This window comes from Bos grunniens, chromosome 22, assembly GCF_055505025.1.
Source record: "Bos grunniens cultivar Pamir isolate PY7600 chromosome 22, Bosgru_T2T1.0, whole genome shotgun sequence".
Taxonomy (NCBI): Eukaryota; Metazoa; Chordata; class Mammalia; order Artiodactyla; family Bovidae; genus Bos; species Bos grunniens.
The window spans coordinates 16408068-16430470 of record NC_141186.1 but is presented as its reverse complement, the minus strand read 5'-3'; the positions used below and the strand labels follow the sequence as shown (position 1 = coordinate 16430470).

The 22403-nt window shown below is 42.0% G+C and overlaps 1 protein-coding gene across 10 annotated transcripts in view; it reads left to right on the top strand.

Moving 5' to 3' along the window:
- The window catches only part of LOC147348121 (uncharacterized), a 182562-nt gene that overhangs the window by 27443 nt on the left and 132716 nt on the right, over positions 1-22403 (top strand). For 3 of the 10 annotated variants that reach the window (XR_015151059.1, XR_015151062.1, XR_015151060.1), the window contains exons 1-2: positions 496-636; positions 7047-7107. Coding sequence is in view for 1 of the 10 variants with exons in the window: in XM_086366486.1 (XP_086222612.1) it covers positions 7047-7107 (61 nt within the window). In the remaining 9 variants the exon portion in view is untranslated. Of the gene's footprint in view, positions 1-214; positions 297-483; positions 637-1597; positions 1738-7046; positions 7108-7540; positions 7654-8202; positions 9733-22403 lie in introns of those variants that run through there. The other 7 variants (XR_015151058.1, XR_015151053.1, XR_015151055.1 and 4 more) reach the window with 7 other exon arrangements.

Below are 22403 nucleotides of genomic sequence, written 5' to 3'. Positions count from 1 at the left end.
TGCCTCTAGGCATCAGGGCAAGATTTATGGGATGTGTGAAGGTATAGCCATTAATTTCACCAACTAGTTACTGAGCACCTACTGCATGGAAGGCTCTCCCGGGGCAACTAAGAGAAGTAGCACACAAGCTTTGTCCTCAATGAGCTTAGAATCTCAAACTGGATTCTAGAGTCACAGGCTACCCAAAGATAACCTTGTGTAGTAAGCTCCAGGTGTGACCCATGAAGGATGTGGCCTGAGAACCGCCTACTTAACCCCTGCTTGCAAGTGCTGTTGAGCAGTAGTTTCTCCCCATGGTATGTAAGACTCTAGGTAATGGCCTTGTATTTCATGAAAAGCATAGCCACCCCAAGTTTTCTTAAGAACCCACCTAGCATATTTTTTGTAGTCAAAGAAGTAAAACAATGCATTGTTGCTCAAATGAAGCCTCCCTCATGTGGTGAGGGGCAGGGGAGTGGAATTATGGGTGCCCCTCCCTCTAAGGTTTCCTCGAGCAGCAAATCCAGCCATAGGTTATAAAAACTTCTCTCTGGGCAGCTGCAGCCTCTGCCTTCATGGGTGGTGGGGGAATCCAGCCTGCGGCCTAGAGTCCATTTTGAAAATTGCTGTTGATGCGAGCTTTATGGCCTCCAGAAGGTAAGTCTGGGATGAATAAATGGGTTTGTAGGAAAAGCTGTGTCTCCAAGAGTGAAGAGGAGCTTAGGTCACTTCTGTGACTCCCTGTCTCCGGAGAGATGAATTACACTGTGCTTTTAATCTGCTTCCTGGAGTATGGCCCCCATCCATCCAAACTTGCTCTGAAGCAGCATGGTTGTTGTTGTTGTTTTTGTTTTTTTTCCCATGCAGTTGGAAAAGGGAACAGCAGAGTCCTAAGCCAGTTATTGTTGTTTTGGGGGGGTGTCTGAAGAGCCCCACCTGAGGGACTGGTAATTTACAGTTGCTTCAGGAGAGTAAGTTTTGATTTCAAGCTGTTTTTTTCTATTTTAGATTCAAGGATTTTCTAAAATTACTAAGAGGTTGAATTGTAGCTTTCTTTTTAAGTCCTAAGTAGAGGGAAAGCCTGCATCCAACATTAGGGTCTTCCTTAGAAGGGTGTAGGACGTGAAGTTATTTAAGCAGTGCAGCCTCTGCCCAGAATAATGGCGCCTGAAGGGAGGTTGTGCTATTATGGGCTTTCGAGGCTTTGGTTAGAAACAGAAGTTGAAATTGAATCGCAGTGGTCAGAAAAAAAGTCAAGTGCAGGACCATGTGGGCCTCATGGAGACCTACTTGGTCTACCTAAGGGACAGGCCAGTCTGCACTGGTGACAGCTGAATCACCATGGAAACACCACCCAGTTGCTTTAATTTTGGTTGTGGCTATGAAGAGGCCAGATGGATGCTATTTTGGTTGATAGTAAATCCCTGAGTTTGTTTTCAACTCAGTTCAGGTGTTGGGTCTTGATTCTATTTCATGGCTGTAATGTATCTGGAGATAAGCCAGGGTTGAATCCTGTCAAGACTGAGCATTATTAAGTAAAAGATAGTGCTTCCTTGGGTATCTGCACTGGTTCGTTAGCCCTTGTTTTAAGTCACCTACTAACCTAGAATACCTCTCTTCTTGGCCACCCAGCCTGGGTCAGCAACACAGCCTGCCCCAGCACCCAAACCAGAATTACACCGCACCTTGTGAAAGCCGTGCCTCACAGCTCTGTCTGTTCATCAAGACTTCGTGTGTCATTTCTCATTCCCTTTCATGGTAGGCCACTGCTGCTCTGAAGGAAATGTGCAGTAAGACTTGGAACCCAAAGATATTCTCGTCTTTCTTCCCCAGCTTTGGGTTGGCTTAGGAGGCTATACCCAAATTAGAAAAAAGTGGAGGGGTGCGGGGGTGGGGTGGGGGTGTGGATCAGAGCAGCCAAGGAACTTGGCTTTTCTCATGTCTGTTTGGAATATGGATCAAAAGTGTTTAATGCTGTTTGATTTCTGATAAAGAAAATTCTTTTTCCCTAGTGTTTAAGCCACAGTTAATTCCTTGCCTTCAGATGGCCAAACACATTGACAGTAGGGAACAGGTCGTACATTCCCACAACTTGCACTGAAATAACTCTGTGCTTAAAGTGAAAAAGCTACTCAAAGTGTTGGTTAACATGAGATACAGGTTCTCTGGCATTTGAAGGTCTTCAGAAAATTCCAGATAAGCTTGTGAGAAGACCCTAATTGCTGACGAGTACTGCAGCAAACACACTATGCATGATACTGGCTGAAAGGGAGCTAAAAATAGACCTAAGGGACCAGGTGCTTTGCTATTGGGGAAATTGAACTGAAAGGGGTTTGGTGATGATCTAGTGTATCTGCCCTTCTTATGCTTTCACAAAATGACAAGAACACTCTTTTCCCCTTCCAGACTCTGCCGTTGAAACCCACATGTCAGACTTTTCCATAACTAGTCAGTGGTAGGGTAGTATTGGGGGATCTGTCCTGATACTGACCATTATTGTCCATCCCATCTCATTCACTTTCCTTTGGCAGAGAGAGATACAGTGAGTTCACCACACTGTTGGGCTTATCTACATTATTCCTTCCTTAAGAAGGTTGCCAGCTTGCACTGGAGGAACATTTCTTTTTGGATTTTATTTCCAGTTCTTAGTGCCTGGGCTCCTAGGCTCTTTAATAGTCACAGATAAAGCTGGTAGGGGGCACAATTGGTTGATTTATTTCTCCACATGGTCAGCTTCCCTTTCAGAGGGAGTCCTTTCCTTTTGGCCACCCTTCAGCTGTGGCTCCAATCTCTCTCTTGTCTCTACCTGGCATAGGTTCAGAAAATCCTAAAAGAATCCTTCATGATCCTAAAGGCTGTGTTGGTCGAGGAGCCCAGCTTGGTCTGCTCTTCCATGTTGATTAAATTATCATTGCTTTTGACAGAAAGCATTTGACTCCCTTCTTGGCATTAGTCCCCAAGAACCAGTTGGCACACTTAAAGCCAGAGCTTTGAGTGGCACCTCTGTGGGGAGCTTCAATCTACCTCCATTACCTTTTAATTATAATCTTATGAATAATGCATCCATGGAGCTGGCAAACGCTATGTGTGAGATGTACAAGTTTTCTCCATTGAGTTCTCTGTAACAGAACAGTTAATGACAGGGTCATTACTCTTCATTTTATTATTGGTTTGATTTCCTGTTATTTTTTCTAGATGTTTGAAGGCCATTCTGAATAGCAGGATAAGAAGACTGATGCAGTATGGAAGGGAGGTCCTTGTTTAGTACCTGTTCTCTTCCAGAACTGCTAGGCTAGATATGTTTTTTAACCCTATTATAACTCTGCCTGAAATGTCTTCTCAATTAAGGCTAATGGAGGTTGAAATCATCCTGAGTCTTTTCATTGCATCCCTCTGGGAACAGTGTTTTGGAAATGGTTATATATATACACACACACACATATATGTATAGTCTATATGCAGTTATTACATTTCTAAAACTGGTTATGGGAAAGTGTCATATTATTATAATAGCACATAAAATAGAAACCAAATCATTTATTTCCTTTCTCTTTATTCAAGAAGTATGTTGTTAGGGTTGCTGGTTTTAAAGTTGCATTTACTAGAGACCAATCCACTAAGAGCTGGACTTGGAACATTTTGCTATAGCATAATTATGTTCATCTTGAAATGCAGTTTCAGGATCTCTGTTTCATGAAGATCAAGATTGTAAATGGAGTGAACTTTGAGTCTTCTCAACTGGAGAGGACTAGAATCCTCTGTCTAGACAGGCAGTTAGCTAGGATTAGTAGCCAACTATTGAATTGCTGATGTAATTCTTCAGGCACTGGTTGGCTCCTATATTCAAGCACATACTAAGCATGTATTTTGCAGCAGAGTTTGGAGCTTAAAATGAAGAGCATCTTGGCCCTAAGGCTCACAAAGCCTGATGGGAGATGCATTTGTAACCAAGCACACCAGAGTGGTTTTCCTGTTCACCTCTTCCCTTCCTTTGTTCTTCATCCTCCCTCCCTACTGTTTCTTCCTTTTCTGCCAATAGCACCCACACCATTTATTTGGTCCCCTGGTAAATGCCCAGCATAAAGAAACTTGCTGTGTGGAAGTAGTCACATACTGGTGGTCACTGCCTCTTGGAGGAAACGGTCAGTGGAATCAGAAAGCTGTTGCCAGGACACAGGAAGTCACATTTCTTCCACCCATGCAGTGGACAGACTGAGGGTCATAGCTAGCCAGCCATCCTGTCACCTTTTCAGCAATTTGCCTATGATTTCCTCGAATCTTATCTGATGTTTTAGAAAATGAAACTTGATTTTTGGAGAATCCAAAAGATATTTGGGAATATATCAGTGACTGAAATTTTACTTCAAAGACATCAGATTGTTCCTGTGTACTTGGGATTTGGGGATCATCTTAATGTTCTTAAAGCAAAATACGATTCACTTCTTCAGGAAATAGGATGTGTGTATAGATATTTATTTCCTGCATTCTAGCCATGTAGGCCTTCAGTTTCTCCAAAAATACAGCTACTAACCTAAGGCTATTACAATAGCTTGCTTGTATCTTATCACCTTTCTCTGCTCAATTCTATTTAAAATCCTAGGAGAATAACACTGGGGTCATGGTGGGATGGTGAAGATCTCATTTCTCTAGATTAAAAATCATATTTTCACTACATTTAGGAAACAATGGTGCTTATTTTTCTCAATTCTTGCTAAAGCCTTTTATTCCTGATACTGCTTAGTCATCTAGAGCAAAGTCTATAGGAGTTAAACTCATGACAAATGTGGGAAGGAGACTTGCCCTCAGAATAAGTACATGGAGCACTTCCTTATTGATCCTGTGGCTAAGACTCCGCGCTTCTAGTGCAGGGGACCCAGTTTCGATCCCTTGTCAGGGTGCTAGATCCTACATGCCACAACTAAGACCCAGCATAGCCAAATACATGCAAACATACATAAATATTTTAAAAACAAGAATAAGCAGATGATTCCTGTGAAATCCAAATGTAAACCAATTGGGAAGTTGGGCTCTCAAAATAAATCCACCCTACAGGAGCAAGAAAGAAGAGTAGCATCTAGGAACTTACAAAACAGACCAGATCATATATCTCCAAAACTACTGAACTTTGTAAACTACATTAAGTGACATCCCTAAAATCACAGTGAGCCATGCACAGCTTTGGAATTTGGATGAGGTATTGTATGATCCAACAAGCAGCCATGGCCCAGGAGTGATTGGAGATGGGTCGGGAAAGCCTTGTGGTTGCCAGTGGGCTACAGCTCTGGTCACCTTACTCAGCTCTTTAGTAGAAGGTGTGGTTTTCAGGCAGATATGGGTGGCCAGGCCTGCTGGCAAGCCTGGGCAGCTGTTCATTTTATTGTTTAAAATTCTAAATTATCTGACGGATGGCTGGGGTCTTAATTTCACTGTATTCCGTAAACCTTTCATCCTCCACATAGAGCTATCACACTGCCCAAGGGCAGTCTTGAAGCACATTTTCCTGGTTGAGAGGAAGGAGAGGGAACGTTTCTCCCCTCCAACCCCTTTGTGACCCCCTTGCTTCTGGCCATGAGCTCAAAAGTGGGCTGGAGTGGGGGAAATGCTCCCTCATCTGTCTTTCCAGATCACCTTTTATAATGAGGCAGTGTTAAACTTGGGGTTCATGGAAATAATCTTTGGGGGTCAGTGAACTACCCACTAACATCTTAGAGATGTTAGTGCGGGGTTTTTTTTGGTGAGCCAGAAACACTGGATTCCCAGAGGTGTTTTTAAAACCAAAAATGGCTAAAATCATCCTTTCGTTTGGGGATGCTGGAAAGAGTAACAGTCCTGGGAGTTCCCCTGGTCCAGTGGCTGAGGCTCCATGCTCCTAATGCAGCAGGCCTGGATTCGATCCCTAGTCAGGAAATGAGATCCCACATATTGTAACTAAAAAGATCCTGCATGCTGCAACTAAGACCTGGCACAGCCAAAAACAAAACAAAACAAACCTGTAATGATCCTGAAAGTCAAGGAAAGAATAGAAGTTTTTTCATCTACCTTTTGCCCTTGCTCCATTGAAGTACTGCTGCCTCCAGCAGTGTTCTTAGCCACCTGCGTTTGTGGATGGTTGTGGGAGGGCCAGCTGACAAGCCTAGATTGCTTGGTTGGGTGAGTGCTGATTCATGGTGAGTTGAGTTTTTCAGTGTAGGAACATCATTGGCTCTAACACTGGTTGCTGGCAAAGACATCTGAGTGCTTGTTCTATACCAGACATGGACATGAGCACTGCATGTATGGGCACTTTTAGCCTCACAACAAACTTGGGGATAAATGCTCTTATCCTCACCTGAGATGATGAAAAGTGGGAAGATTCATTCAAATGAGGGCAGTCTGCACTGCCATCATGGAAGTCCAGTGGAGGGTCCCCCTTTCAAGGAGGGACTAGAATGCAAAGAAAATAGGTTCCCAGGATGCATAAACTCGCCTTCCTCCCCTCCAAGGAGTTTGAAGAAAAAAGAAATGAAGAGCTTTGAGTTCTTCTGGACACCACTAGATGGTGCTGTGCCAAAGGCTATTTCCTACCAGGATGCTAAGCAGCAGTTTTGCTCTGGCGTTTACAAGTCTTAACAGTTTGAATGGCACCCCACTCCAGTACTCTTGCCTGGAAAATCCCATGGACGGAAGACCCTGGTGGGCTGCAGTCCATGGGGTCGCTAAAAGTCGGAGACGACTGAGCGACTTCACTTTCACTTTTCACTTTCATACGTTGGAGAAGGAAATGGCAACCCACTCCAGTGTTCTTGCCTGGAGAATCCCAGGGACAGGGTAGCCTGGTGGGCTGCCATCTCTGGGGTCGCACAGAGTCGGACACGACTGAAGCGACTTAGCAGCAGCAGCAGCAGTAGCAGCAGCAACAGTTTGAAAAAACAGTTTTAGGATGGAGCTAGGAATCTTTCCTAACCTCTTCCCCCTCCCCATCCACTTTGTCCCAGAACAATTCAAAGGGAAGATTTCACATTTTGGCTTAAATAAGTGCTCCCTGCCTGCCTCTGCCCTGTGGCCTAATTCTGGGTTTTCATCTGCAGAGCGTTTGCCATGGGTGTTGATCAACCACTGTGTCCTCATCAAGTCACAAGGGTTTCACAGGTAAGGCATTTTATCTTCACATCTTTACAAAGTTCCCATGGTGCACAGATGCTGATGCATTGAAGTCTTGAGATTCACTGTAGTGCAGAGCCAGCAAGTGTGTTGAAACATTTTATTGCCAAAGTCAGTAATGATCCAAAAACATTATGACTATCTTTTCCTGGATCATTCATTTTGTCCTCTTACATGAAATCCTGGTGTGAGCACTGCAGTATCATTCAATTACAAGTTTTTCTTTAAGTAGTCGTGCAACTTTAATGGCTGTTGCTTTTCCACGGGGTCTTAAGTGTATTTTTACAGCACCCTTTCCAGCAGTTAGGCACGGAGATGAGTCTCTAGTCTAAAAGCCTCATCTAAAATCATATATAATTCAAGGACTAAATGGCCAAACTGGTACTGTGCCTCTTTTCTCTTACATGGGAACTTCAAACAGGAGGATTATTAAGGGGTTGGATCTTCTCACACACGCCACTTGACAATGTCCTCAGTATTGAGCAGTTTGTTTCCAGAAGAGGATTAAAGTCCAGCTGTGAATCGCTGCATGTGGTGTGTGTTCCAGGTTCTTCGCAGTTCCTTTACAGATCCAGAGCAGAGGTTTTGGTTAAGTGGGAGATGGTCTTAATCCTAACAAAACTATTTTGAGGTGCCCCTTAATGGTACCTGGGTTATCATATTACTGTTGCTAACAAACTTTTTTTGTAAAAGCATAGATAAGCACTATTATGACGTATGAGTTTTTGCAATTACCAGAAAATACACACATTTTGTAAATGTGACAATGAATATCAAAGTGCTTTCCTTAACTGAGTGTATTTTATTTGTTGTTTCTGCAAAAACAGACTGTGCCATTATTAAACAATCACTATTATTGTTTAATAATATAAACACATTATTAAACAGACTGCTATTAAACAATCCTTAACATTTTTAAACAGTCCATGACTTTGTATGCTCACCACATACAACCTCTTTTTAAAAGGTTTATTTTATTAATTTTTGTAGTGAAGTATAGTTGATTTACAATGTTTTAGATATACAGCAAAGCGGTTGAGTTATATGTATGTGTGTTTATGTTTGTTTTCTTCTCCATTACAGGTTATTGTTCGGTACTGAGTGTAGTTCCCTGTTCATATCGCCTCTTAATATAAGCGTGTACTTTCATACTCCCCGTCTCCAACCTGTTGTCTTTCTATGTTGTCTCCTTGCAGTGGCTGAGTTGAGTATTGTTTCATGGTTACTTGTTCTCCCCCTTGTTCCTAAAATCCACCCCCATTCCACCCTAGCCTTTCTAATGCATTTAATAATATGTTCCTATATATGCGTGACTCCTTCAACATACAGTGGAGTGTATTCCAAATTACGTAAGTGGCGCCACATTGTGGATCTCAGTCTTTCCACTCAGTGCTTGTTTAAGATGTATGCGCAGCTGCGTGGATATATCTTATTCCTGGCATATAACTGCAGCCTGGTGTTCTAGAGTATTTTCTTATCTGATCCCCAAGTGATTCTCACTGTATCAGTTAAGGTAATATGAGTTAATGGACCAAACACGATGAATTTATTATTAGCAATAAAAATTTCTCCTGCAAGCAGGCACCTCTCTCCTAAGGCAGGGCTCTGAGGATCCAGGCAACGATCTTTGTAGCTCTGTTATCTTCAGACCAAGGTTACCAAGGCTGCCAAGGTTTCTGGTAATGAGGAAGGGGAGAGAGGACTAAGGATTTCACTGGAGGATTATCTGGGTCATGCCTAGAGCAGTGCAGTCACCTCTGTTAAGTCTCATTGGCCAAGCTTGGTCAAAGACCACACCTAATGCCAAGGAGGTTGGAAAGCTGTTGTAAATGGTACCGTTGTTTACATTTTAGTTCTTCATTTGATATGTAGATATACAATTAATCTGTTTCAATGTTGACTTTATATTCTGTGACCTAACTAAATTTACTTGTTCTAGTAATTGATTATAGACCATTAAAAATTTTCTACATAGTCCTCTTTAAAAAGAAAATATTTGATCTTTTTCTTATGATCATAATGGCTTTTCCTTGTGTTTTGAGTACCATGTTGAATGGAAGTGGTAAGAGTGGATATCCTTGCTCTGTCACTGACTATAGGGAGGAAACATTTAGCGTTTCATTCCTGAGTGTGATGTTGGCTGTAGGTGTTATATTGATGCATTTTCAGACAGAGGAAATTCCCTTCTACTACTAGCATGCTGAGTGTTCGCTTCTTCATAAATTGATGTAGGATTTTATTAAATTTTTTTGTGTATATTTAAAGAATCGTGTGATTTTTTCCCTTTGTTATGTAAATATGGCATATTTTATTGAATGGTTTTCAATCTTAAACCAACTTTGCATTCTGGGCATAAACTCCATTTATTCATGATATATTGATTTATTAATATTTTGCTAAGGATATTTGCATGTATGTTCATTAGACGTACTGGTCTATAGTACCCTTTCCCTGTATTATCTTTGTTTAGTGTTGGTATTGGAGAAATGTTGGATCCATAAAATAAGTTGAAATATTTCTACTCCTTTTTCTGAAAGAGATTGTGTAAGACTGCTGTTATTTTTTTCCTTAAATGTTTGATAGAATATGCTAATAAAACCATCTGGACCTGGAGACTTGTTTTTGAGAAACTTTAATAGTTAATTTCTTTTATAGATATTGGCATTCACATTTCATATTTCTTCTTGTATCAGCTTTAATAAGTTATATTATTTATAGACTTGGTTCATTATATCTAAATTGTTTAATTTATCATAAAGTTCATAGTATTTGCTTATCCTTTTAATGTTTTTCATTCCTGATATTGGTAATTTGTGTTTTTATTTTCTTGATTAGTATACCTAGAGTTTATCAATTTTTAAGTCTTTTATTAGAACCAAGTTTTCATCTTCATTTTCTGTTTTTGTATTTTCTCTATTAGCCTTCATTAATTTACTCAATTTCATAAAATTATTCTCTTATAGTCTACTTGCTTTGGGTTGATTTTATTCTTTAATAGCTATTTAAATGGAACTTTTGGTTTAAGAGGTTTCCTCCTTTCTAAGATAAACATTTATAGCTATAATTTGCCTTTGAGCTGCTAAACTGTTTTCGGTGCATCATACATGTTTTAATATGCTTGATCGATTAATTGGCCTCCCTGGTGGTTCAGTGGTAAAGAATTCATGTGCAATGCAGAGGATGTAGGTTTGATCCCTGGGTCAGGAAGACTCCCTGGAGAAGGAAATGGCAACCCATTCCAGTATTCTTGCATGGAAAATCCCATGGATAGGGGAGCCTGGTGGGCTACAGTCCATGGGTTCTCAAGGAGTTGGACATGACTTAATGACTAAATAACAAGAAAATTGATTGACTGGTAGCAGGTTGCATAAGCAAGGGGACTTATAAGTCTTGTCTTGGGCAGCTGCAAAATGCATAGATCCTTACATCTGCCTTACAGAGTCTTAAAAGTTTATATAGAAGATTTAACTGGGTTCAGTCACGTGTACTGTTCAGATGATCCAAACAACACATTACTTCCTCAAGGCTGTGTCTTCCTTGGGCAGCTTCTAGCTTGGGGAATGCAAGTGGAATGTAAAGTCCAAGGACAGGGGAGTGGGTTGGAGGCTCCCATTTGCTTGGGTCCAGCTCAGGGGTCAGAGTTCATGTCTTCTCATAACTCCTTCAGTGCTTTAAAAATCATGTTAGTGTTTTACACACTCAAAAGTAATTAATTAAAAAGATTCAAGTATTGGTAGTTTGAGTAAAAACCCAGCCTCAGGTGAGTTTTATTAAGATAATGGGGGGCCTTGATACCTAATCTGCTTTATTTTATTCACTTCAAAATATTTCATAATTTCCTTGATTTCTTCTTTGACTCGTTTAGACGTATGCCATTTAGCTTCCAGATTTTTTTTTTCCTTCTAGGTATTTTAATTCCATGTGAGCAGAGACATAGGATATATGTATGATTTTCATCTTTTAAATTTACTGAGACTCAGTTTATGGTCCAGCACATGATCAGTGTTGATCACTGTATCTCATGTATTCTGCAACTGTTGGTGAACTGTTCCACACATGTCACTTTGGTCAAATTGGCCAATAGAATTTTTCAGATCTCTACCCTTACTGACTTTTGTTTTTTGTCTAGTTTTCCTATTACTGATGGATGGAGTATTGGGGAAAAAAATCCAACTCTGACTCTATGGAATTATTTTTCTCTGTTATAGTTTTATCTACTCTTGCTTCATGTACAGGCATACCTTGGAGATACTGCAGGTTTGGTCCAGAACACTGCAATAAAGTGAGTCATATGAATATTTTGATTTCCCAGTGGATATAAAAATTATGTTTGCACTATATTGTAGTCTGTTAAGTATACAATAGTTCAGTTGCTATGTATGTCCGACTCTTTGTGACCCCATGGACTGCAGCACGCCAGGCCTTCCTGTCCATCATCAACTGCAAGTGTTTACTCAAACTCATGTCCATTGAGTTGCTGATGCCATCCAACCATCTCATCCTCTGTCGTCCCCTTCTCCTCCCACCTTCAATCTTTCCCAGAATCAGAGTCTTTTTAAATGAGTCAGTTCTTTGTATCAGGTGGCCAAAGTATTGGAGCTTCAGCTTCAGCATCAGTCCTTCCAATGAATATTCAGGACTGATTTCCTTTAGGATGGACTGGTTGGATCTCCTTGCAGTCCAAGGGACTCTCAAGAGTCTTCTCCAACACCACAGTTCAAAAGCATCAATTCTTCGGCACTCAGCTTTCTTTATAGTCCAACTCTCACATCCATACATGACTACTGGAAAAACCATAGCTTTGACTAGACGGACCTTTGTTGGCAAAGTAATGTCTCTGCTTTTTAATATGCTGTCTAGGTTGGTCATAACTTTTCTTCCAAAGAGCAAGTGTCTTTTAATTTCATGGCTGCAGTCACCATGAAGTGTGATTTTGGAGCCCCCCAAAATAAAGTCTGTCACTGTTTCCATTGTTTCCCCATCTATTTCCCATGAAGTGATGGGACCAGATGCCATGATTTTCATTTTCTGAATGTTGAGTTTTAAGCCAACTTTTTCACTACTCTTTCACTTTCATCAAGAGGCTCTTTTGTTGTTCTTCACTTTCTGCCATAAAGGTGATATCATCTGCGTATCTGAGGTTATTGACATTTCTGCAATCTTGATTCCAGCTTGTGCTTCATTCAGCCTGGCATTTCCCATGATGTACTCTGCATATAAGTTAAATAAGCAGGGTGACAGTATACAGCCTTGATGTACACCTTTTCCTATTTGGAACCAGTCTGTTGTTCCATGTCCAGTTCTAACTGTTGCTTCTTGACCTGCATGCAGATTTCTCAGGAGGCAGGTCAGGTGGTCTGGTTTTCCCATCTCTTTCAGAATTTTCCACAGTGTGCTGTGATCCACACAGGCCAAGGCTTTGGTGTAGTCAGTAAAGCAGAAGTAGATATTTTTCTGGATATCCTTGCTTTTTCGATAATCCAACGGATGTTGGCAATCTTATCTCTGGTTCCTCTGCCTTTTCTAAATCCAGCTTGAACATCTGTAAGTTCACGTACTGTTAAAGCCTGGCTTGGAGAATTTTGAGTATTACTTTGCTAGCGTGTGAGATGAGTGCAATTGTGTGGTAGTTTGAGTGTTCTTTGGCATTGCCAAAAAAATAGAATACAATACAATAGTATTATATCTAAAAAATGTACACACTTTAATTAAAAAATTCAAAAGCATAGAATATACAACTCCAAGAGTGAACACTAATGTTAGTTATGGACTTTGGGTTGATAATGTGTCAACACAAGCTCAGGCTCAAGTGTACCGCTGTGTTGGGAGAAGTTGATAATGGGGGAAAATATACTCTGGTGGGGGGAGGTGTATGGGAAATCTCTTCCTCTTTTTTTTTTTTTTTTGCTGTGAAACTAAAACTTTTCTAAAAAAAATAAGCTCTATTAAAATTTTTTTTCTACCAGATAGAAAAAAATAATGGTGTTGGAAAAATGGTACTGATAGACTTGCTCAATGGCAACTCACTCCAGTACTCTTGCCTGGAAAATCCCATGAACAGAGGAGCCTGGAAGGCTGCAGTCCATGGCGTCGCTGAGGGTCAGACACGACTGAGTGACTTCACTTTCACACACTGGAGAAGGAAATGGCAACCCACTCCAGTGTTCTTGCCTGGAGAATCCCAGGGACAGGGGAGCCTGGTGGGCTGCCATCTATGGGGTTGCAAAAGAGTCGGACACGACTGAAGTGACTTAGCAGACTTGCTCAACACGGGGTTGCCACAAACCTTCAATCTGTGTAAAAACAAAATAAACCATAGTATCTGCAAAGTGCAATAAAGTGAGATATTCTGTACTTTCAAATTCTATTATGATTTATGCATGGTTATGACATTTCTTCCCCTTGAGTTGACCCTTTTGTAATTTAAAATATTCTTCTTTACTGATGGCATTTCTCCTCATCTTAAAGGCACTTCTCTTTGTCATAAAGAGTACCTTATCTGATGTGTTACCATTCTAATTTTGTTACCCTCACTGTTTCCAGGGTATATGTTCTTCTATAGGTTTACTTTAAACCTGTATGTGTGTGTGTGTGTGTGTGTGTATATGAAATGTCTCCTACAGATAGTATGTTAGGTATATCTTTTCTCAGACAATCTCTGGCTTTTAATTAGTGTTTAGTCCACTTACATCTAATTATTGATAGGGTTAGATTGAGATTTGCCATTTCGCTATTTATATTCTGCTTGTCTTAGTTGTATTTTATTCCTCTATTCTTCCCTTCTTATCATCTGTGTTTAAATAATTTTTTGAATTCTATTTTTATATGCTGGTTTTTATTTTAGTGGTTGCCCTAGGGATTGCATATTAATAGATCTTCTTAACTGCAGGTGGATTCTTTACCAGCTGAGCCACTAGGGAAGCCCAAGAATATTGGAGTGGGTAGGCTGTCCCTTCTCCATTGGATCTTCCTGACCCAGGAATCGAACTGAGGTCTCTTGCATTGCGGGCAGATTCTTTACCAGCTGAGCTACACAGGGAAGCCCTTTCACAATCTAATTTGAGTTAATATCATACCATCTCACCTAAATTGTGCCTTGTAGTCATGTACTTCATTTACCTGTCTTGTCTTTTATATGATAGTTGTGTGTGTATATATACACACGTATGTATGCCTATATATATATGTATATGTGTGTATACTTATGTGTGTATATATGTACACACATACATGTACATATGTCACATCCACATGTTTTATAGGCCCCAATTCAGTGTAACACTGCTGCTTTGTACATATTGTCATATGTATTTTTTAAAAGTAAGACAAAATACTGTTTCATGTTTGCCCATATATTTTCTATTTTTGGTGTTCTTTATTCCTTCTTGAAGATCCGTGTTTCCATCTGGTATTAGTTTTCTTCAGTATGAAGAACATTATTTAACATTTCCTGTGGAACAGGTCTGCTGGTGATGAATTTGAATTTTTTTGGTTTTGTTTATTTAAAAATGTCTTTATTTTGCTTTTATTCTTGAAGGATTTATTTTGACTGGATATAGAATTCTGGGTTTGACCATTTTCTTTGACTTTTGGCCTCCATTATTTTTGATGAGACATAAACCATAATTTTTAATGTTACTTTTCTGTGTGTAAAATATCCTTTTTGTCAGGCTTATTTCAAAATTTGCTTATCCTTTGGTTTTCAGCAGTGCCTAGTGCCATGTGCCTAGTGCGGTTGGTTTGTGCTTATCCCACTTAGAACTAACTAAACTTCTTCAATCTGTAAATTCATATTTCTTATCAAGTTGGAAATTTGGACTTTTATTTCTTCAGATATTTTGTGCCCTCTGTCTTCTCTCTTTCTGGGACTCTAATTACACCCGTATTAGACATTTTGAGTTAGTGATGGACAGGGAGGCCTGGTGTGCTGCAGTCCAAGGGGTTGCAAAGAGTTGGACACGACTGAGCAACTGGACTGAACTGAACTGAGACATTTTGATTTTTATCACAGGCCATATGCTTTTTTCTGGGTCATTTCAAATATGCTATTAAGCCCACCCAGTAAAATTCTAAACCCTTCTGATAGCCAGATCACCTGCAAACGTGATTCTCACTGTGTCGGTCTTTTAAAAACTACACGATACATTTTATATGTAAATTATACCTCATGAAAGTAATACTATCACTGTTTCCCTATTGCCAACTAAATGCAGACCAAGTATGTTGTCTTGGCATTCAAAGCTTTCTAGAATAGTTATGTATATTGCTTATGTATGCAAAAAATTGCTCTGTGATATGAAACTGATCATTATGATTTCCTCTAGGAACGGGAACTGAGTGGTTGTGAAACGGGTGTGAGAGGGGAACTTTTCAGCCTTTACTGTAAAAATTTGAATCAACTTAGAGTGTATTTATTCCAACAATACCATAAAGTATACCATCCGGTATACAGTTTGTAATCAACTATTTCTCCCGTTCCTGGACAGCACACCTGCCTCTTTTTATTTATTCATTTATTTATTTTTTAAATAATTTTTAATAGAGCATAGTTGCTTTACACGCCTGCCTCTTTGGTCTGATCATTGTTCCTCTTCGTGTCCCCTCATGCTCCTTTTTCTTAATATGCATCCAGGGCCTTAACCTGCCCTCCATACCCAATTTGTATTAATATATCCATTTATGAAGCATTCTGTACTAGGACTCTGTCAGTTCCAAGTTCCAGCCTTTTCCCAAGAAGAGATGGGGTACAGGTGATGCTGATCTAAGGGTGACTAGATCACCCTGAGATCTCTCAGGACTGAGAGACTTGGATGTCATTGGTATTCCCCTGCTTTTGTATCCACCTATTTTTGCATACTGATTTTTTTTCTCCCAGCCTTCCTGTGCTTAGGAAAATGGAACCAAAGCTTTAGGCAGCTCCAGACAGATTTTTCATAGCCATCTGATCAGAGAGGAAAAAGAGTATTTCCTTGACAAATTCAGTAAGTAGAATCCCAGGAATGGACTCAGATTGGCCTGAATTGAGACAGGGCAGGGACATGTGACAAATCCCTGATCAGCTCAGTCTAGGATTGGCAGGCCGACTGAATCGTGAGTCTGGAGGGGTGTGGGGGAGCAGTCTTCTAAAAGGAGAGGAGAGAGGTGTTACTTTCAATGACAAAACATCGGTACACATTCATTGTTCCTTCCCTGGCAACTGCTATGCCCACTGATCTGTTTCCCATAGCACTCTTTTTTTTTGGGGGGGGGAGGGGGTATAGTTGCTTTACAGTGTTGTATTGTTTCTACTGTATAGAGAAGTGAATCAGCTGTATGTATACATATCCTTCCCCTGCCATCCCTACCCCACCCATCTAGGTCACCATAGAGCACCAATCCGAGGTCCCTGCAGCTTCCCACTAGCTATCAGTTCTACACACAGTAGTGTATACACGTCAATCCCGATCTCCCAATTCATTCTACTCCCTTTTCTTCGAAACCCTGTGTCCACATGTGTCTGTTCTCCTCATCTGTGTCTCTATTCTGCCCTGCAAATTGGTTCATCTGTATCATTTTTCTAGATTCCACACAGCACTCTTTTATATCAGATGTTGGGCTGTTACACACAGCATGCCCATGTTCTTTAAAGTCAGACATGGGATAACCTTATTTCTCCCAAATTATTATTGTTGTTGAGTCATGTCTGACTCTTTGTGACCCCATGGGCTCCAGCACACCAGGCTTCCCTGCTCATCACCAACTCCTGAAGCTTGCTCAAACTCATGTTCATTGAGTTAGTGATGCCGTCCAACCATCTCATCCTCTGTTGTCCCCTTCTCCTGCCTTCAGTCTTTCCCAGCATCAGGGTCTTTTCTAATGAGTCAGTTCTTCGCATCACATGGCCAAAGTATTGGAGCTTCAGCTTCAGCATCAGTTCTTCCAGTGAATATTCAGGGTTGATTTCCTTCTGGATGGACTGGTTTGATTTCCTTGCTGCCCAAGGGACTCTCAAGAGTCTTCTACAGCACCATGATTCAAAAGCATCAATTCTTCGGCTACTCTGAGAAAACAAAGTTATAACTGTTTTCAGTTCAGTTCAGTTCAGTTGCTCAGTCGTGTCCGACTCTTTGCGACCCCATGAATTGCAGCACGCCAGGCCTCCCTGTCCATCACCATCTCCCAGAGTTCACTCAAACTCACGTCCATCGAGTCGGTGATGCCATCCAGCCATCTCATCCTCTGTCATCCCTTTCTCCTCCTGCCCCCATCCCTCCCAGCATCAGAGTCTTTTCCAATGAGTCAACTCTTCGCATGAGGTGGCCAAAGTACTGGAGTTTCAGCTTTAGCATCATTCCTTCCAGAGAAATCCCAGGGCTGATCTCCTTCAGAATGGACTGGTTGGATCTCCTTGCAGTCCAAGGGACTCTCAAGAGTCTTCTCCAACACCACAGTTCAAAAGCATCAATTCTTCGGCATTCGGCCTTCTTCACAGTCCATCTCCCACATCCATACATGACCACAGGAAAAACCATAGCCTTGACTAGATGGACCTTTGTTGACAAAGTAACGTCTCTGCTTTTGAATATGCTATCTAGGTTGGTCATAACTTTTCTTCCAAGGAGTAAGCGTCTTTTAATTTCATGGCTGCAGTCACCATCTGCAGTGATTTTGGAGCCCCAAAAAATAAAGTCTGACAGTGTTTCCACTGTTTCCCCATCTATTTCCCATGAAGTGATGGGACCAGATGCCATGATCTTCATTTTCTGAATGTTGAGCTTTAAGCCAACTTTTCCACTCTCCACTTTCACTTTCATCAAGAGGCTTTTTAGTTCCTCTTCACTTTCTGCCATAAGGGTGGTGTCATCTGCGTATCTGAGGTTATTGATATTTCTGCAATCTTGATTCCAGCTTGTGCTTCTTCCAGCCCAGCATTTCTCATGATGTACTCTGCATATAAGTTAAATAAGCAGGGTGACAATATACAGCCTTGACGAACTCCTTTTCCTATTGGAACCAGTCTGTTGTTCCATGTCCAGTTCTAACTGTTGCTTCCTGACCTGCATATAGGTTTCTCAAGAGGCAGGTCAGGTGGTCTGGTATTCCCATCTCTTTCAGAATTTTCCACAGTTTATTGAGACACTGGTATATACCGGCACAAGTGTGAACTTGGAGCTTTGTTGACACATCAATGCTAAAGTCCGATGCAAGATGCTTTGATGTCTTTAGTGTGACTTCGTGGAGAGCTGTTTCTGGGCAAAAGAGTAATTGGAAGGTCCAGGTGATTTCAGGGTAACCACTATGGGCAGTTTCTGACCTGAGTACTAGATTCAGTCAGTTCAGTCACTCCGCTGTGTCCGACTCTGTGTGACCCCATGGACCGCAGCACACCAGGCACTGGATTAGGCTGCTGCTTCGCTGAGTCGGCACCACTACTTGTGATTGACAGTTCAGCCTGTATTGAGACCACCTTGGAACTTTTATGCAGGGGGTAGATCTATGACACAGACGTTACAATCTACTAGCTACCATATTTAACGTCCAGATCTGTGTGTACTATTTGAATCACTCTCCTTGTAGGAACAAAATTGTAATAGTTCACCTTCACTTCATGGACTTGAGCAAAACTGGTTAACTGAGTGAGGCTTGTTGTAGATGTACAGAGAGGTTTTTTGCTGACACAAAAAAGTGTTCAGTGACTGTGTCAGTATTATAATATCACTAGGAATGAAGAATGGAATTAATATATACTTGTTTATAAGAAAAGAAATGTACAAACCTCAAGCTCTTTCATTCATAATTTACTTCTATACTTTGCTAAGGGTAATAAATTCAGAGAGATTATTATGTAAGTATGGTCCAAGGTCACAATTGCTTCCCCTTGCCCCCAGACTTTATTATTACTTTCATGCTGGCAATTTTGATAAAGGGCTTTCCCTAGGAGAAGATGAGACAACTCTCAGATCTAGCTATAAAAAACTTAAGGCAAACAGTTCTGATAATTGGGAAAATTTGAAACATAAGGCAGAGCTTCAAGTTATTAGTGGAATATTAGCATGGAGTCTTAGCTACTGGACTTCCAGGGAAGTGCCAGGCAGCTATCCTTCTTAACAGACATGCACATGGTATAACCTTCTGAAATGCATGGAGTGCCATGAGAGAAGCAGTGGAGGGATATTAGATATCTTACTCGCCTCACATCCCATTGGGGGGCCTCTGATTCCAGCCACTGCTGGTGTGTTCAGTTCCCAGGAGTCAGCACTTTCTACTGGCAGGGCTGTGCCTACACTGGGGCTGCTCCTACAGCCTGGGGGGCCTGTGGGAGCCCACCTCCTGTGGCCATATGTGCAATCCAGTGTGCAGGGGTTAGGTTCCAGTGGGGCACCCCTGCCCACAGTGTGACCAGTCATTGGTGAGGACACATCTGGGGATGGCTTTTCATCCTCCTCTCCTCACGCTTCCCTTCCCCTCACTGCCCATCCCTAGGAGCCTTGTCAATTGCACGACCAGCAGGCAAGTTCTGTCTCAGCTCTGCTTCAGGGAGCAGCCCTCAGGCAGGGGACCATCTGAGGCACTTGATGCATAAAGTGCTTTATGTGTGGGAAAATGGGTCTTTTGGACCATTCTTTATATTGTATTAATTAGCAGTAGGGCCTCTCCCTCCACCTTTCAGCTAGCCTCTCAGGACCATGGCTCTTCTGTCTCTGCTAGAGCACCCCCTCTAGGTATGTGCCCCCGCCTTGAGACAGTGGTCACGGCTCAAACTGGAAGAACCATGCACCAAGCAGGGATCCTAAGCCACTGGAAATGAAGGGTTCCCTCCAGGGGGAAAGGGTGCCTCAAGCAAATTTCTGTCTGGAGAGACATTGGAGTCTTTTTCTTCTGTAGTAACTTCTCTTCCTTTGTCTTTCTCTTGGTGGTCGTTGAAAGGCAGGGTTTGGATTCTTTGGGTTGCACATACTGATTCTGGCTAACCTCAGCAGAAAATAAAGTAATTTGCAGGAAAGACGAAAAGTCAGATTTGGAGGCTTCACAGCCAGGAGCAATACCCCCAAATAGCATCACAGAACTGGTCCCCTGAAAGAGTCACAAGTGGCAACGTAGGCAGTACTGCACCAGACCCTGAAACTTGGAGCGGCTTAAACCACTGCCATGTTGCCATCACAGGCAGCAGAGCATCTTTGACTGGGTCCCCAATGTCATCGCCCCATGGTGCTTTTGCTGGACCTGGAGACTGTACTTGTCTTAGAGCTATGCTGCCGCTGCTAAGTTGCTTCAGTCATGTCTGACTCTGTGCGACCCCATGGACGGCAGCCCACCAGGCTCCCCTGTCCCTGGGATTCTCTAGGCAAGAATACTGGAGTGGGTTGCCATTTCCTTCTCCAATGCGTGAAAGTGAAGTCGCTAGGTCGTGTCTGACTCCTAGCGACCCCATGGACTGCAGCCTACCAGGCTCCTCCATCCAGGGGATTTTCCAGGCAAGAGTACTGGAGTGGGGTGCCATTCCTATAATTGAATGTCATTCTAAAAAAACAAAATAGACATCAGCCTGGGCAACAGAATCAAGGGGACCCATTTGGCCACATTTAAAGATACCATCTAATGTCGCTGTGTGGTTTCTAACTCGGTTTGGTGGGACTCTGGATGCCATGGCCCCTCATTTAATCAAAATTTCCACTCGCAGCTATTCTGTACATTGGGATTCTTATAATTTTGGCTTGAGAATTGGCTTAGAAACCACTATCCTGTGGGAATATGCATCTTCAATGTCAAGAGGCCTTGGGTTGATAACCTACAAGAGGCTCCTAAAATTGTTTTGCTAGGTGTGTGGTCTGACCATGAAGGAGGGAAAAGGAACCTCTGGAAAAGCCCCTGATACATTATTAATGAAAATGAGGCTCTGGCAGCATGACTAAGCCTCACCAACCAAGTGCCAGCTCCCACTTTCTGAAGTACTTGCAACTTTGGGCTATAGGCACCACATTAGGGGACTGAAGGAAATAGATGAGCTGTTACAGAGAATCAAAATTCCAAAGCCTCACAACCCTAGAAAGTGAAAGTGAAGTCGCTCAGTCGTGTCAGACTCTTTGCAGCTCCATGGACTGTAGCCTACCACGCTCCTCTGTCCATGGGATTTTCCAGGCAATAGTACTGGAGTGGATTGCCATTTCCTTCTCCAGGGGATCTTCCCAACCCAGGGATTGAACCCGGTCTCCCACATTGTAGACAGACGCTTTACCATCTGAGCCACCAGGCTTACTCTAGGGACATGAAATCTATTTGTTCTCAAGCACAAGCCAGAAATCAATTTTTTTGCAGACTTTTGGGAAATAAGTGGAATAAAGTTCTGACAAGGCCAGTGTATATGTCACAAATTAGATGCAATGGGAAGGTGATGGCCCCTATGTCCCTACCCGCATATGTTCAGGTCCATCAAGGGGCCAGGAGAAGACCTGTCTCCACACCACCACTGGTTCCTATCTTGGTTGGCTTTCTCTCATACCCTCCCTGGCCCACCCAAACCTCTTCCTCTTCCTATAGTAGAGAAGCAAAAGCTCCTACATGCCAGTGGACACAAACAGAGATTGATGCAAGAAGTTTGGCATTGGTTGTTAGGTCAACTCAGCCCATGTAAACACCCAGTGATAAAAGGTCACGGGTCATTGACTTTGATCTTTCTTAACACTTGACAAAGACAACTCATCATGAATTGCCCTTGCCCTAATTCCACAAGCTCACCTTCAGTACTTCTCAGCTTGCCAGCTTCCAGATAAGGGCTTAAAATTCAGTCCTTTGTGAGTGGATGCCTTGTCACAAGGTTACAAAGAAGAACCATCAGAGTGAAGATGAAGGGGAGAGGAACCCCTGTGTTAATTTGGAGGAGTCCCTTAAAGTTTTGGCATCCAAAGTGAGTTTGTTGAGGTTTGTATGCTTTTCTAGTGGAAACAGCTGTGGTGGTGTTGCCCACATCCCGTGATTTAGGGAGGTCACTGGCAGTGTTCTGGAAATATCCACCTGTGAGATGTCTCCCAAGACAGAAGGGTACCCCTGGGCACTTGGAGGTACTAAAAGGGAGGCCATGGAAGATCTCTCCAGAGAGGGTTGGGTTCCAGGTTTCCCACCTCAACCTGTCTCCTAGGTCCTAGGGGCTTCATAGACTGTGGAGAACAAATGTTAGGCCTGTCAGGAGATGAAGTATTGAGTTAACCCTTCAGTGATCACAGCTGATGATCATTTCTGATGTGTCATTGAAGTAAGTATAGAGCAGTATAGAGCTGAGGGATTAATGGCTACTTTAAAAATCATCG